Raw genomic sequence first — 17,728 nt, 5'->3', positions numbered from 1 at the left:
GGCGTTCGATATATGGAATGTTACATGGCCGCGAGTTCGATATCAGTGTACAAAGGTGCTATACTTTTGCATAGGATTTTCAAGGGGACTGTTCGATATACGCAATAATTCAATATACCCGCGTTAGATATTTTCCAGATATGATAAAAATTGTATGCACCTAGCCTTTAAACACGATAATTGTGGTCTGTCTGTCCCTTGATTCAGCCACCTAGCCAAAAGATAATAAATCTGGTGCCATACTCCTCATAATAGGCAGTGAAGGCAGTGTTCTTTAAATCAAAACTTGATTTGAGATAGCACATCGGAAATCTGTGTAAAACATTTTGACCCCAAAATACAAAGAGCTCACGCAAGAGCCTAGACCTCGTGGTAGCATTCAAACAGTCATGAAAGGTTTCAAAAAATGGCGCACGAGCTGTGGAATGCAGGAAAACATAATTGACTTGAGCGAACCGCCACCGTGTTTATTGTGAAAGCAGAGAGATGGGAGGGCAAGGGAGTGATGTGAGAAGGGGAAAAAGGAGGCATTTACGTGGCCCGGGTGGCAGAAGACTATCTTCTTTCGACAGCCTTTGCAGTGAAGTGAGCAGATAGGCAAAGAGCCTCACTAACTATCCTGCAGCATCTTTACACTGCCCCTGCTCACAGGCAGCAGAAAAGAAGCTAATGAACAATTTGTTTTTTACTGAAAACATCTTTCGAGGATGGATGGATTAAGCAAGTTAACTAGTTCTTTCACATAACAAGAAGGTTTGACATGTCTACTTGTGCTACGAAGGCAGTAAGTTGCGGCTGGGTCACCTTCCATTTAACTAATAAACAGCTGTAGATACCCGTTCCCTTGAAGTTACGTCACATATCACGAGTAAATTCGCCGAAGAGTTGTTCACATCTGATCATTTTCTTTGCATACGCAAATGCAGCCCCCTACCCCCGTTCATCAGCATCGCCAGAGGGGGGAGGAAGCCGTTCTTGCGTTTTTTGTGGCTACACTTAGCGCCCTCGACATACCGACCATATTGACAAGGAATGTAGTCACAAACACTGATGAAATGCGATTTATTGAGACTGCCTTCTAGGGTATGACATGATCACATGCACATGAAGTATTGCGCACTTTATGCAAACAGTCTTTTTTCTGTAACACGAATCAACATGCATGCAACACAAACTTTTTCGAAACAAGCCGATTGACAAACGAAAAAAAAAAAAAAAAAAAAAAAAAGCAAAACATGTGATTGTAGAATGACGTAGATCATTCTGAGAGTTAACAAGAAAGAAGATGTTTACAGCCAGCTTTATCCGAACTGAAAGCTGAAGGTTCCAGGAAACCCAAATCCACCGTTGTCATGTTGGAAAGTGCCTCCGTTAGCCGAGAAGAATCCAGGAGCCTCAAAGAATGTTCGGAAAACATGAGGGTTGGCATCTGAAAGATTGAAACAAGGAGTCAGCACCCCACAAAAATCGACACAGCACTTTGAACTCCCTGAAAGAGTTTTGCAGCCTACCCGAGGAAAAGTTGTCCATCTCATCAAGGTCCCGGCCTTCGTCGTAACGCATGCGCTTTTTTGGATCAGAGAGAATGTTGTAGGCCTCCCCCAGCTCTTTGAATTTTTTCTCTTGTTCACGCTTGATATCTTCAGGAGCACTGGAATGTCGATCTGAAAGAAGGAGCAACAATGCTACCGCTGAAAATCTGCTAACAAAGCTGTCCGTGTCAGGACAGCTGCTCTTTAGACTATTAAATTCCCACTTGGCTTTTTTAAAATGTGTTTCATAAACTTTCTCGTAATTTCAGCATGACAGACATGGTGCATATGCAGCATGGACAAAGAGAAATCCTGATGCCAACTGCTGGTAGCAGTGGACTGTGTCACAAATGTGTAGCCATGGCACGCATTCTCTGCACACATTTCTAGCTCCTCTTCCACCTGCCATTGAGAGTACCATTTCTCCCCTTGTGCATTTCCCTCTCTTCTCTCTCAATAACATTTCAAAAATGCACACGACTGCTCTCGCGAGATGAGAGTTGCTTTCTTTGCTTGAGCATGCTCGCAGCACGGAAAGGAGAACAGCCACATTTCAAGTCACGATGAGGGAACCCTAGGGCGGTTCGTTTTTGTGTTGGCCCCGAGGATACTAACCACTTCTGCTAAAGTAGAAAAAGGATGCACAAGAGAAGACAAGGCTAGTGGAAGTTGAGGTAGGTGCCAGGAGCAAAAACTCATTCGACTCCTCAATTCCATCAATTTTTTTCAAAATTGTCACCATTGGCCTTGGCCCATCATGACAACACAAGCTGGCCCAAATATGCAAGCCAACTGTCCGGTGGAACATTCCTGTGCTAGTGGCCATTTATTTTGGGGGGATGTCGATTTCAGATGCTGTTCTGTTGATTCTTCTTCTTCTTTGTACCCCAAGTTTACTTGGCATTCTTTCTTGTATAGGCTGCACCAAGGAGTGAGCAGCAAGCACAATGCCACGTTTTTGGCATAAGTCTTGTTATCATGCCCCAAATGCAAGTTCTAAGGGTTTTAAATGCTAACGCTACACCTTGGCTATAAGGCACGCCATAATGGAGGGCCCAATACATTAATTTAGACCACCTGGGGATCCTTAATGGAGCCATGCAGACAAAACACAAGGTTGGTTCATTCCAAAGAATGCCTTGTTAGAATCTATTGACACCACTTTTAACAAAGTTTGCTCAAATAAGCCACACAATTAGGCAAAAAAAATAAAAAATAATCCCAGGCCATCTCCACTAACGTGAAACGTCAAGAGGTGTGCAGCATGCAGTGTATAAGTATATTCAAAGATTGTAAGTCTGTCTTCCCACACGGCGCGCGCGCTGATTGTGTGCCGGAGAAGCACCGGTGAGAGGAGGGATCACGCACTTGCTGAGGCGGTGGCGCCCTCTCTTGCATTGAACTGGCTTTAAGCAATTTGCATGCCCCGTTTGCCCCTGTTTGGGGTAGTGGCAGGGGTCAACGCGAGCACAGTGCAATGCCCGAACTTGCCCTGGGGGCTCGTCCTTGTTGTTCAACGAGGCCCCGGCACCAGGTAAGTATGCCTTTTCTTGCTTAGAGCAACAAATCGATCAGGCCTAGCGTCGAGAACCAGTGGGGTACCTGAGTGTAACAAACCGTCTACAAGCAGCTTCTGCATGTGCTTGGCGACTGCTGAAGCGGACAGGGAGCATTCCAAAAATCTTTAAATCATGTTAGTTTATTTTGAACCGGTTTTTATACACTTTTCTTTTAGTACGCATTATGAGCATGAGGCATTAGAAAATGAGTGTCCCGGTGTTTTATAAGTACACTGACTGAGGTGATGATGACAGACGCCGACAGCCCGAGCCCCCTAAGGGGCTTCACCCTAGATTTCCTGCACTAGAACCTGAGATGTATTATGGGCAGCTCATAGAGATTGGCCGAGGCCGGCAAAAGCAAATGAAGGTTACACAAGGCTTATAAGCTTGCAGAACGAGCTATTCGCGCTATGGGAGTTACCGTAAAAACCCGCGTATAATACGAGGTTTTTTTTCCAAATTTTACTATGTAAAATTTGTGCCTCGTATTATATGTGGATCCCAAAGTTTTCAGCCGAAAATTTGCACTTTCGGTTTCGGTTTAAGCGGAGGGTGCGCCATCTTGCGGTGGCGTTAGCTGGCTGCTGCTTCTCTCAGCCGGTGCCATTTTGATTGTTTTGACTCCGCGAAGGATCGGCACGTTCACCGCAAGTCTATCACAATGTCGGGTGCACGAAGGCAGTATTCGGCTGCAATTAAAATAAAAGTTATTTTTATGTGCCGAGACCACCAGAAATTGCGCCACAGGACGGCAGTTCGGCGTCACCGAAGGCAGCATTCGCGGGTGGTGCTTGACTGGATAAAGTCTGTGTGGTGTCGGCGGCCTGGAGCACTGTTGGGGGTTCCCATCAGTGCTCGTGTTGGACGCCTTTCGCTGCCACCTGGCTGATTCCGTGAAGAAGTTGTTGCGCGAACCCCGCACCGAACTCATTGTGATTCCAGGAGGAATGACATCCCAGCTGCAACCGCTAGACATTTGCATCAACAAGCCTTTCAAAGACTGCATCAGGTCCTGCTACCAAGAGTGGATGAGGTCAGGAGACCCGTAAGTGACAGCTACCGGATGGCTGACGCGGGCTTCTCCAGCGGTGCTTTGTGGCTGGATCGCGGATGCGTGAGCCAGCATCCCAGAGGAGCTCGTCAGACGCTCTTAAGAAATGCGGCATCTCGAACGCCCTTGATGGCACTGAGGACCACTTTCTGTGGGAAGACATTTCCGACAAGGCGACTTCAGGAGACAGCGGGAGCGAACCTGACGATGACTGAACGGACGTCGGCAGACAGTGCCAGTGAAAACTGACAATGACTGAACGGTAACTGCAAGGAAATGTTTTCTGTGCTCTTTACCTCGCATTACATGCGGATGAAAACTTTTTTTCTGATTTTGCGGTCCCCGAATTACACCTCCGTATTATACGAGGTTTTTTATGGTATGAAGTACACGTAAACATAGAAGTACCACTGTGTACTGCTATGGTACTGCACGCACTATGCTTGCTATAGTTGCGCAGCAGTGCAGCACATTGGGGTCGTCTCAGACGACACTGGCCGACTGGCGTAAGTGATGTTGTCTTACGTGACCCTATTTGTCGAACATGCCCCATGTTTCACGAAACGATTGCTAGCTAGCGTAACAAAAACAAGCCAGGTGCAAATACGGTCAAAAACAAAGCAAAGGTGAATGGAAAGCAAAGAGCAGTATGGTGGCGCCATCTAGGAGGAAAAACGGTAAACAAGGCTGCACAGTCTGCTGCAGGCTGTAAAACGCACTTGAAATTCCTTGTTACGTCATCGCAGACGTCACGAAACACACTATTTGGCGGGAGAATCAAAATTTTAACTCAAATTGAATAATTTCTCAGTGTATAAAGCATCACTTGGTGCTGGAAGAGCGCTGGGGGCACTATAAAACACCAAATCTTTCGAATAAAACAACCTTGTATTTTGTCTGCATGGCCCCTTTAACGTGCACCAAAATCTCGATGCACAGGCATTGTATTGAAGCTTCCTTTTTCCATCTTATTTTTCCTTTTCGCACAGAGTTGCATCGCGCACACGTGTTTGTTTCCTTCTGTGCTTCAGGCTGTTCGGCCAAGCACACTAGCACCGGTGTTCTTTTGATGGTTACTGCTCTGGCATTCCATGTCCATCCTGAAGATGATTACTAAACGCTTTAACTGATCCTGCCTCTGCCTGAACTCTACCATTCCCAAAACCTCAACACATGTGCCAACTGCATGGGCCCACTGTCCAAAACAAGTAGCTGTCGCTGCCCTCCTTTAGCAGAGCGCCAGCGGGTGCAACCGTAAAGAGGAAACCCAAGTGCCAGGGCAGCTGTTCAAGCAGGGGAGGACAGGACAGTGACATGAAGTAGAACTTTAGTGATATTGCCATGAATGGCAGGGCAATGCATTGTTTATGGCAATGCCACATATAGCCCCGGGCCCACTTAACATTTCTTGCAAGAGAGAGCGAGAGAGAGTTTTGATTGATTAATTGATTGTAGGGTTTAACGCGCCGACGCAACGCAGGCGATGAGGCGCGCCGTAGTGGAGGGCTCCGGATTAATTTTGACCACCTGTGGATCTTTAACGTGCGCCGAAATCTCGTACACACGAGCGTTTCTGCTTTTCGCCTCCATCAGAGAAGTGGCCGCGAATCGAACCCGAGACCTCGTACTCAGCAGCGCAACGCCTTAGCCACTGAGCCACCGCGGCAACAAGAAGGGGGGGGGGGAGGGAGGGGGGAGAGAGAGAGAGAGAGAGAGAGAGAGAGAGAGAGAGAGAGAGAGAGAGAGAGGGGAGAGAGAGAGAGAGAGAGAGAGAGAGAGAGAGAGAGAGAGAGAGAGAGAGAGAGAGAGAGAGAGAGAGAGAGAGAGAGAGAGAGAGAGAGAGAGAGAGAGAGAGAGAGAGAGAGAGAGAGAGAGAGAGAGAGAATTGTGGTGAGCATCAATGCCACAAAATGTAAAGGCCTTGGGAAACAAGAGAAAAGAAGTGTGAACAGCTTTTAGCAGTAAATGAAGTTCCCCAATGCCAACAGCCACTTCAGCTGCCCTAGCACTTGACACTACACACTGCTGACTAGTTCTCATTGTGAAGTCCTCAAGCACACAATAGCAAAGCTGTCTTGGAATCACTCGGTGGTTTCGTAATGTCCTCTTGTCGTGAACACTTGGCACATACTCGTAACAGAATTCACGTACCCACTCAAAGGAGAGAAGGCAAATGGATCAAGTGAACTAGAACGAGGCTATTCTCTAACCGTGCAGGAAGGAGGCCAGCTTAAAATATATTTCATGGGCTGTGAGTGTATCCTCCTATACCTTTTCGCATCACTGAAAAGTTGTCTAAAATACCTTACGATAAGGAGATTGTTAATGCTGCCCATTTGTGCCCCTCTGAGGAGAAATTCCCCAACTGTACTGGGGAACACACATTGTGGAGAACGCTTTTGGCCATCGATGGGGGACAGTGTTCACCAGCTGCCATGTGGCTCATTCTGAATACAACTGATATTCCCTTGAGCAACTGCTATTTGGTACCACCCGTGTAGTGCAGCTGCAGCCTCAGAAAACAACTAGCAGTACAAGCTCAATTCCACGAAACTGGGTATTTTTTGTCACATGACTTGTTTAATGTAGACAGATTCTATTTTAATAATTCTTCACATTTTTGTGCAAGTAAGCATGCTTCCATATCCTCTTGATCACTTTAGGCACAGTACACAGCTTACCACAGTGTGACATTCTACACTATATCTTAGGTCAAATGACTCCGTAAAAAATGTTTTACAACAATTCTACGGTCCCAGTAAAAGGCCAGAAATGTTTCCACATGTCTGCCAACAGGAATACACAACTTGGTAAATTTGTATGCCACAGCTTCAGGACAGCTAGAAAAGGGGGAGTCCCCCTTATTTTAACTTGAAAATAGCCATGACTTCATATGCACATCTTTATACGGTTGCACATCAAACCAAATGATGACTTTAAGCTTCATCGTGGAAAGAAAAATATTGCCTGAGCAATGCAGGATGAATGGAGGCACCTCGAAAACCATCGACTACAGCCCGTCACTGCCAAGTTCGTGGCTTTCCTTAATAAACCATACTTGATGGCGGTGGTGGCAATCAATGTTCATTCCTTATGCTGTTAAACCTTGTTATAACAAACACAATATAGCGAATTATTGGCTATAGCGAACTAAATGCAAACTTTGGTTGGCCACATTTTATTTCAGTGACACCTATTCTGTTTATAACGAAACCAAACCGCTAAGAGCAGCATGTGATATCGGCTATAACGAAGAAATATTTGAGGAAGGCTGATAGGCTACTTGCAAAAACTGCGGAAGTAGAAAAGGCCTTTTTGTGCGTGGACAATGTGGAAAACTTCATCCAGCTCGGTGCTGTGAAAAGCCACCTGACGAAGATCACATCCTACTACAAATAAGAACGCAGGCCTCTTTTGTCGAACACACTTTGTGGTGTTGTAATTTCACTTTCTCGTGTTCTGATGCATTTAGTTTGAAATGCCACAAGGAGACAGGAAAGGATTACCCCGTTTGTAGTAGACTCCAAGCCTCGCATATAGTGTTTTTGTATCTGAAATTTTTGCGCTAGCCAGATTGCCCATTTCTTGAAGCAGATTTTTACCCACACTGTTACGAGTATCGGACATAGTGAACTAATTTACTGCCCTCATACTACTTCGTTATAACGAGGTTCAACTGTAGTGTTGTGCACGATGATATTGCCAAGAAAGTGTCTTTCCAAAATGTGCCTCAGTGTGCCATCCAAAATTCCCGGCTGCTGATGTCTAGTTTGTAGGCAACTTCCCTGTAGCTAGGGGTCTTCGAATTCGGTATACCCAGCATTTTTAAGAACTAGTCACATGTGTGTAGACCTTCCCAACGGTACGGTCCCGACGATCTGTGCCAGAACTTCGAGGAAGGATGTTCAGAATTCATGAATACTGTGCATATGCTCCCTTGAGCATACAAGCCAACAAAAGAATAATCAATGATTTCGCACATCCCTTTCCGAAAATCTTGGATTGTCGCTTCAAAAGGTCCTGGAGTAACAGCCGCAAGAAAGAAATCCATCATAAAATCAGAATCAGCTGAAGTGTGTTCGGCAAGCACTCTGAAATAATGAACGGCAGGCTACTTTCGTCACTGACAAAAAGGTATACAACCAATGCACACTGCTGCTGATGACCTGTGGGGCAGAATTACAAAGAGGGGAACAGTGCAACACAGACGAAATACAAGAAGAAAGTGGCAACCACGAGCGCTGACCACAAACACTCAGCCGTCGAGTCCACCAGATCGCTGAATTCCCTCCACTTCCTGCCAGGTCGGAGTTGTGCAGACTGTCCATGAAGGTAAGGCACTCTTGGTAGAACCGCACTTGCTTATTCCACTCGGACTGCAAAATTTTGCAAATTCTTGCTGCATGGCGGGAATTCAGCGATCTTGCGGACTCAACGGCTGAGTGTTTGTGGTCAGCGCTCGTGGTTGCCGCTTTCTTCTTCTTGTGTTTCATCTGTGTTGCGCTGTTCCCCTCTTTGTAATTATGCACCAACTTGCCAAAGCCATGAACCATTGCGAGCTGTAGGGCAGACTTGGCGCTCAACTAAAAACTTCCCAGGAAAACTGAGGTTAGCCTAACGAGCAAAGGAACAAAGGATGACAAAAGTAACGGTTAGGGATAGGAAACAAGCCTTGGATCAGGGAACAAACTCAAGTGGGAGACACCGCAGCTGAAATTAAGAGGAATAAGTGGACTTGGGCAGCACATAACGGGATGAACTGACAACCAGTGTAACAGAGTGATTGCTGAAGATGGGACTAGAAGAAGAGATAGACCATTGACTCAATGAAGAAACGAAGTAAGGAAGTTTAGAGGCAAAGAATGAATTAGGGCATCGGAGCACAGGAAAAACTGGAGGTATATCCCGCAGTAGACACAGATAAGCTACTGCTGATGAAGATAGTGAACCCTGGAAGACTTAAGGCAAGCCTCACATGCCTAAGGATGCCACTCTGTCAGCCATGTTCAATTTTCGTTATTTTATAAAGGTTTTTATGGGAATCAACGCATTAGTGACTGGCTAAACATGCACTAATTCTCACATCAAAAGCTTCGTTCTGAAAACCAGCACAAAAAGGAAGGCTTTATAAATTAAAATTATTGAGAAAACTTTGGAAGCCAAGGCCTACCGATCAGTTTACGTAATTCCTGGCCTCGAAAATAATGTACAAAATAGTTTCATTGGCAATATACATATTAAACTCTTTTTAGACCAACTTGTGCTGCTGAACACGGCATTTTTCTGAACTTGGCGTGGAAATCTAGCATGGTAATGGTAAATTCCATGAATGCGGTGCTACACGCATTTGCTAACAGCTGATAGAGCGATTATCTGGCCAAGGTCACCCACAAGCAGTCAAAACTTCAACTGTACAGATAGCCAATTCGACCGGTATTTCGCACGAGTTAGGTATTCTTCCTATTGCTAGCTTCCACCTGTGCCTCACTCACTCCATGCACAAAACGACCACTAAGCCAGGGAGGTGCCCATCGTGTGCCTCTCAAAATAGTTCCCCGTGCATTTTTTCCCCGTGTCGGTCGCTAGCATTTGTGCCACACTGAAAACAGGAATGGGTGCACTTGAAGCACGTTAGGTTTGCTATGCACTTCCTGTGAACAGGCCCGAGGGCAGTAAGATCTCAGATACTTGGGTAATTTTTGCATGTCCACCCCCACTTCCAGTGCTGCTAGCTCCATTGGGGATTGTTCCAGTGTCCCCCATCACGAAGTACGTGCAAATAATGAGCCCCGACGCAGAGGTGGTGCAACATACGTCTGCCATTCACTGCGACTTGTTTTCACCATCACTATCCCTTCCGAGTGCCTTCCAAGTGCTTGTCTCTGGACGGCGGCCACAGCCTAGGAACCCATAAAAGTTGATTACCTGGGTGATGGAGAAGGGCACGCTTTCTGTAGGCTTTCTTGATGTCATCCACAGTGGCATCTTTGGGAATTCCGAGCACTTTGTAGTAATCCTTGCGCTTGCTTTTCTTCAGCTCCAATTTTGCCTGATCAAGAAGTCGCTTGTTCTCTGAAACAGTGAGCAGCACACTAAAATTGCACACAGCAACCTCAACGGGATACAATTTGGAACAGCTGACAGTGCTTCAGCATGAAATCCAATAAAAAAAATATCGATCAGTATTCTTGGCACATTTGCTAAAAATTAGTCTCATATTGAAGTTGTGCTCTGCCCCTCTTATACCCATTATCGGCCAAGAGACATGTGTATTACAGCACCAGCTACCTATGGACAGTTAATCTGGACAATAGATTCAGTGCACTGCATGCAATGATTTTCACCTAGCACATTAGCTTTCCCTTTTTGAATAAGGTCACACGAAACTACACCAAAATTCTATGCCATGTATTCCTGGTGCTGCTCCAGTTTCTCCATGCACAAATTTGATCCATGCTTACAGCAAGGCAATCTACCATATGAACCAAATCCGTGTGAAAGTCTCCTCTCGTCTTGTACAGTGGTCAATAAATGTAAATTTTAACCAGGCAACCATGAGAGCACAAGCATCCGAACCATTGCCATTGTCCCTCGTTAGTTTCCATTAATCCTAAATTCTTGTTCGTGTATTTAGTTCCTATTTTGTGTTTTATACTATGCCAGCACTCTGGGATGAGTGCTGGAACTCGGAGGCAGTTCATTCCAGTGTTTCAAGATATATTAAGATATATGTGATGAGAGTGTGCCAAAGTGAAGGGTAATGAGCACAAGTCTGGCAGGCCCGGGAGAAATGTTTTTGTGGTTGTCCCATGAGGCCACCTCAAATAAGAAAAAGTGGTGGACTTCATTCATGAGTTCCGAGTGAGACTGCTGCCGGTCACATCAGATGATGATTGAAAGTTTCTAAGACTTGACTGTGCCATCGTATAAAGCACAAGGCTTCTGCCCTCATTAAATGATTATGGGGATCGTCGCGCCAACGCTACACCCGGGCTATGAGGCATGCCGTAGTGGAGGGCTCCGAATTCATTTTCATTACCTAGAGTCCTTTAACGTGCGCCGAAATCTCGACACACTAGCATTTTTGCCTTTCGCCTCCACCGGAAAAGCAGCCACCATGGCCGGGATTGAACCAGTGTTCTTGGGCAGGGTTTTGCCCGTTGAGGAAAGTCTGACAACTATGATGAGCGAGTTCAGCAGGTGGCAGTGCCGATGACAGACAAGCATCGAAAATAAAAAAATGACATTTCCGGTGGGTTTTACTGCAGGGTGTTTGTTCATTTTTTCAACTCAAGCAGAGGTGTTGAGCTATACAGAGGGTGTACCTTGAGAGATTTTAAGTTAGATCCCTGAACCACTACCAGTGGAAGGAGGATTTTCCCTTGCGTGCCTTTCCTCTCTTTTGCAGGGAACTTTGGTTGATCAATGCACTGTGGTGTGTAGGCTGTGTGGGTGTGAAATAGCCTTCGCTTCCGCCTGGTCATTCTTGTGCACAGCCACATGCGGGTTCCCCAGGGGAACTGACCCGAGCACCTGAACCCAAGGTAACATGCATGCCTATAGCTTCTAGGCTTTCACTTACAGGGCTGCCACTGTTCTCCCCACTCGTGTGAGAGAGTGGCACATACCAGGCTCAGTTATTGCATGCACTGACCCTCTGACTTCCTGCTCTCTACTCATTTTAGTTGATATTGTTTACGCGGTCAGTTTTGGCCTACATTGACCGCCGCCAACGCTGATTACCATCCAGCGCATTGACAGCTCGCACCGTTAAATGACAGCTGTCAAGTGCCTGCGTTGCCCGGTTACGTCAAGTGGCTTGCTGCGTAGCAGCCAGCAGGAACCCCCTTTCTCCCCAGGGCTTGGTGTGTTTAGCACAGCTGTTGCTGAATTGCAACATTCCATAGATAAACACAGTTCTGTAAGTGCTATCTTTCCATCATCTCCTCCTGTGTATGGAAAGAAGAAAAAAAAAAAAGACAAAGCTTCAGCTATTTCTTCCTCTCTGAGTGATTGCACACATGTGGCAGGAACTGACTCTGACCGATGGCTTGGCTCGCTCGAACTCGTGGTGGGCATCTTTGCAGCCTGAGCTGTATTAAATCGGAGAGCCCCACAACCTATAGAATGGTTTATATGGCACATGAAACACTTCACCTGGCATAACTGCTAAGAAATAAAAAAACAATAAAGCCAATGCCGAAATACACAACTTTATACCCAACAGGACCACTAAATATAACAGAGTTAGCAGGTAAAATTAATCATGAATGAATTAACAAAAGTCGGCTGCATCAAGCGTCCTCCAAGCACTTTTTTATGCCCCTCAATTCATGCAATATGGCTAAATGGTAAATCAGAGAAGCCTTTGTAATACAATCTGTTTTATGTGCCAATGCGCTTCCACTGGGCAACCCTTGCAACAAAGGTAACATACCTCGAGTGTGGTCCTTCCGCCAGATGCGTTCATAGTCTCGCACAGCCTCTTCATACATTTCCAGATCCATGTAGCTAGAACAAATGCAGATGGAGTGAGTTATTAGATAAGACTGCTCCTCTTTGCGGACAATGCACAAGCCAAGAACACTATGACCACTACAATTACTTACGCTTTGGCACGCCTCAGGTAGGCTTTTTGGTAATCTTCATTCAAAGAAATGGCAGTTGTGCAGTCTTCAACTGTTTGGTTGAGCTTATTAATCTGCGTGAAATTTTGGCGAACAAAAAGGGACCGTTTTATGAACAGTAGATTACACTTGATTGACATGTGACAGACTTCAAACAAATAGCTCCAATATAAAGCATTTCGCACAACCCTGTATTGGAACACTGTGGGCACATCCCGAGAAATTCCGCCCCTCCACAGAGGTTTCGCGATTCGCGACTTGGGTCCATGCCATCGCATTTACGACGGCGACCAAACACTGCCCACGAGTAAATGTGAGCTGGGACCAGCCTGTCCAAGCTGACATCTACTCTTTGGTAAGCATCCATTTGCTTTGTGGGTAGAAAACTCAAGGCAATCAACATGTACCCAAAGTGTTCCAAAAAGGGTGAGCCTTGGACAGCCGATTCGAATGAGCTATACCCTCGCATGCCACTGCAGAACAAGGGTGTTCGCACATTAAGGTGGCTGCAGCTTATTACACTTTAGAAAAATTTCCGGCCTTCTTACTAAAGTAACTACACTGCAATTGTAAATGCAATCTACGGTTAGCTAACAGTACATTGAAGCTAACAGAACAGCAGACACAGCCCTATATATCAATACAGCTAGCCCCATTGCCCCCATCCACCTAGAAATGTTAAGGACAATCGAAGTTTCCACCCACTGGAAGTCAAGTGACTGTACCTTTGAGCAAACAGTGGCACGGTTGAAGTACAGTTTTGAGTTTGCAAGCTTGTTGCTGGGGTCCACTCCAAGAGCACTTGTGTAGGCATTAAATGCCTCCTGGTAGTTGCCACTGTTAAATGCCTCGTTGCCTTCATCCTTCTTCGACTTGAGCAGACGTGCTTTCTATTAAGAAAAACGAACAGTGCCAGTGAATGACACAGTCCACACAGGAAAACTGTTTGGGAGCAAATAAATAAGCACATTTCTTGCTAACGATACATAATATCAGGATGAAGAAGTTGATCAAGTATTCTTTTTGAAGCCAGGAGTGATGTAGCACGTCTACAAAACATCAGCACGCACTCAAAATTATCGAGCTCCAGTATTTTCTTGACAGGCCCTAATCCAGCCACATGTGCCCCATTAGTGTTGTAAGTTGTAACCAGCTTCAAATAGTGCACTACCAATTGGGAACTCAGAATTCCACCCGTTTGCAAATATGGCACCCAGCCAAAGCCTGGCGCTCTAAAAATAACAGTGCCCATTGCATATCGCAACCACTTTTGGTTTTCGCAAGGTGATGCCTCATCAAGAGCTTCAGTTTTTGCTTGGACATGTGTTGTTACAGCGTGCACATCATACTGGCACGGCAAGTGCATTTCATAAGTGCTGACAGAGACTATTACTTTCACGTTTCAAGAGAGGGGTTAGGATGACTGGATGCATTTAACAGTTGTGTGAAGTTTTTGACAAGATAGTGCCTGGCATGCACTTCGTTGTCACCCTGCAAAGCTGTTTTAAAGCAGTGATTTTTTTCTTACAGTGCATTTCCAATATTTTTCATCCAAACAGACATTTCACAAAATAAAAATTTGTTTTATATAAAAAATTGTGTTTTCTAGTTCTCCCAGAGCTTGTCCGGCAGCAAACAATGCTTTATTCCCTGAGGAAAAACATTTTAAGCCAAAATTTTAATTCTCCTGCTAAATTGTGTGTTTTGTGATGCCAGTGATGATGTCTTCAGGAAACGTAACTAACATGAAAGTTAGTATGTTGACTACGGCTGCTGCAAATGGCGAAGCAGACTTCTGTGTTGCCTTCACAGATGGCGGGACAATACCACTCTGAGGACTACTGTTTGCACCTGCTCTGTTTTTGGCCTGACTTGTACCTGGCTTACGTTGCGGGTCATAGTAACCGTTTGTGAAAGACTGGGTATGCTCGACAGACGGTCACGTAAGTGGCGATGTCGCTTATGCCAGTTGGCCAGTGTCGTGCCAGGCAAGTGCAGCGTGCCCGACAGCTGTGCAGCTTCGGCCGGCCTAGTGTGTGTTGTACGCACTGGTGCCTTTATGTTTACGAGTTCATTTGTAACTTCCATTGTTGACCCCACCATTGTTACTGCTATAAAAAGAACGCACTAAATTTAAGTGCAAATATCTCATTCTGCAAGCTTATAATTCCTGTTTAATTTGCATTGCATTTTGTCGGCCTCAGCCAATTGTGATGAGCTGCCCATAATAAGTCATCAGTTTCTGTTTTCCTCATTGCGTAGCTTACTTCAGTAAAGTTTGCATTAAAATTTGTGTCAGTGTAATTTTAACGAGATAATTTTTCGAATGAACCCAACTTGCATTTTGTTTTCATGGCCCCGTTAAATAAGGAGCAAAATTTTTCCAAACCGTACCTGCAGCTAACCGGAAGAGGAACTCTAAACGATTATAATGTCGTGTGATCATTATTTGTAATACGGGTCTCCCCTTTTCCTTTTCCCCCCAACCCCCACCAGGGCCTCAGGCCTCTTCCCAAATAAAGGTCATTCATTCATTCATTCTCGCTGGCAATGCCAACATGGTCGCTAACTTATAGGATGCCCTAAAAAATATCTGTCTAGTGCACTGAAAGCAATGCAAGTGAGACGTGTCAACAGGGTCATATTTTATTTTCAAGAATTCTAAAATTTTTACTAAGCGAGATTCAATTGCATTTCTATACAGCGCAAGCAGCAAATGGGTTACCTACATAGAATGGGATACACTGAAAGCCTATCAGCAACAGAACTATGGGTCGTGCGACAGGAGCTTAACAGCCAATCATGGTATGCACAATTGGTACCTGCGACAGAGTATGCGGCGGCAGCAAGCTCAGTGCATCACCACATTACTGGCCCTGGGTCTTCGCATTAGGAAATGCGAGCGCGGCATGCGCTGGTTCCTATATTGCGTTCATTATAAAAGACTTGTTAAAAAACTCAAATGACTATAATGCGAGGGTAATGCAACATTCACAGCCAGCGGTAACTGATGCTACATTGGCACAGTGCACCGCAGCAAAGATTCACTAGAGTGATAGAGTCCATAACCGTTACTCTGACAATAAATAAAGAAAGGCAGAGTTTAAAAGACTGCTTCGCCGAGAAAACATAGTGCATACCGTAGGGTCAGAGAGAACAAGCACAGGATCACCAACAGAAAGAAAAGTGAGCCAATGCCAACATGCTGTTTTAAACAACTTCTTGGAAATTTATTTGGTGCTCTCTGCAAGTTATGCGACAGACTGTGCCTTACCAAGGATACATCACCCACTTCATTGAGTTAATAATGTGTATTCCATTTGAAACGGCACTGCATACAACAATGTAGCAGTTATAATGTGTTTATTTAATTAAAACAATTGAATAATGTATTTGGGTTATGGAATAAATGAATTATTTGTAGTGACAGCTAGTCGTTCACATATTGAATACAATTAAATTTTTGCTTTTTGGGTGGTGTTTTGTAAGTAGCCTAGGTGAGAAACTAGTTAATTTTAGAAAATTATGCTGAAACCTGGAAATAGGATGAAGTCTGTGCGTACACAACTTCGTGGCCGCCACAATAACGGCCCACATTTCATACATGCAGCGATCGTGCAAACCACAGAGGAGAGCTTTGAGAGTTGGCGCAGAACACCACATGGTAAAGCTTCTAACAATGCCTTCTCTAACCCTCTTTCTCCTACAAACAAACAAGTGCACGCACAGAGAGAGAGAGAGAGAGAGAGAGAGAGAGAGAGAGAGAGAGAGAGAGAGAGAGAGAGAGAGAGAGAGAGAGAGGGGGGGGGAAATAGCTACGGAACAGGTCGTGGTGCGAGGATTTGGCCTTTGTGAATGTTATAAATTAGATGCAATGCACCTGTGCTGGAAGATGTGTAAATCATTGCAAAATTATTTTCACTGTCACTCCGTCCGGCCCATCACATCGCAGCGGTTACAGCTGCCGCTGAAAGCTGCAATACCTTCGTGCGATCCTCCCCTGAATGTCTTTTGTATAACTGTTCTCCATCAGAATATGATGTCACCTGGCTCCAAGCAAATATTTCCCCATGCGCACACCACGGTACACCGTCATCTGCACCATCGTGACCTGCTTCTCACTAACTGGGAAATGATCCTTCAGCAAAATTGGCGAGTCACAATCCCCCTTAGCAGACAGTGGCAAAGCATTCTTTCTCATCCTAATTCACGCAATGAGCAGCAAAAAAGTTTGTGTCTTCTTTTTTCAAAGAGGCCCTAAATAGCCTTCCTAAGGTCGCCATTTCAATCGTACCCCTTCATGACAACGTATACCAAATATTACACCGCTGCGAAAAGCAGGGGCCGCACAAACACGCAAAAAAGGTAGTTTCTTTCTTTCCTTGTTTACCTACCGCTTCCTCGCCTCCATACTCCCTCGCTCTGATGTAGTTCCGGCTCTATCGCAGCCTCTATGACGCATGAAGCACTGAACCAACCTGTGCCGCTATTGGTGAACCCCTTTAAATGCTGTAGAATCGTTCCCGGCTCTGGGGGAAACGCGGGTGCGGTCCCGGCGAGTGGCGCTCTGGCACCTGCGGCACGGCGTATCCTTGTAGGGACGAATGTCTATCATCACTATCCGTCACACGAGCTTAGCTGAGTTTGTCGATATAGCACGTCGTTTACAAGGTATGAATAACGCTCAAAAACACAGATTGTCTGCAGGCGGAAACGCCGCTACACGCGCAACCACAGCAAGCATCTGCCGGCACGGCTGACAAGGAGCCCACTGCGCGGTGTATGCACGATATGGCATACACCGCAGCAGCTAAAACTTTTCACCGCCCGGCAGAGTGACACCATTGCTGAAAATCGTGAGAGGGGGTGATAGTGCAGTGAAAGATTGCGCTGGTGATCAAGTCGGCGCGTCTTCGTAAAAAAGTGGCTGTATAACTGTGGCAATGCTAAGCCTTT

General features: G+C 45.4%; 1 protein-coding gene and 1 pseudogene across 6 annotated transcripts in view; both read right to left on the bottom strand.

Moving 5' to 3' along the window:
* Positions 1 to 1,045: 1,045 nt before the first annotated feature.
* LOC144155763 (dnaJ homolog subfamily C member 7-like) overlaps positions 1,046 to 17,728 on the bottom strand; it is a 77,471-nt gene continuing 60,788 nt past the window's right edge. For all 6 annotated transcript variants that reach the window (XM_077687405.1, XM_077687403.1, XM_077687402.1 and 3 more), the window contains exons 6-11: positions 13,498 to 13,662; positions 12,755 to 12,846; positions 12,583 to 12,656; positions 10,071 to 10,217; positions 1,512 to 1,664; positions 1,046 to 1,429 (exon numbers count right to left, since the gene is read on the bottom strand). In XM_077687405.1, the coding sequence (XP_077543531.1) occupies positions 1,302 to 1,429; positions 1,512 to 1,664; positions 10,071 to 10,217; positions 12,583 to 12,656; positions 12,755 to 12,846; positions 13,498 to 13,662 (759 nt within the window). In that variant the 3' untranslated portion in view covers positions 1,046 to 1,301. The remainder of the gene's footprint in view (positions 1,430 to 1,511; positions 1,665 to 10,070; positions 10,218 to 12,582; positions 12,657 to 12,754; positions 12,847 to 13,497; positions 13,663 to 17,728) is intronic.
* Positions 2,945 to 3,074, bottom strand: LOC144156385 (U1 spliceosomal RNA; annotated as a pseudogene).

This window comes from Haemaphysalis longicornis, unplaced genomic scaffold (genome assembly GCF_048455015.1).
Source record: "Haemaphysalis longicornis isolate Haplotype H1 unplaced genomic scaffold, Haemaphysalis longicornis Haplotype H1 scaffold_1, whole genome shotgun sequence".
In the NCBI taxonomy this organism is placed as follows: Eukaryota; Metazoa; Arthropoda; class Arachnida; order Ixodida; family Ixodidae; genus Haemaphysalis; species Haemaphysalis longicornis.
The sequence above is the reverse complement of the archived record's forward strand: the minus strand, read 5'-3'. Positions and strand labels throughout refer to the sequence as shown.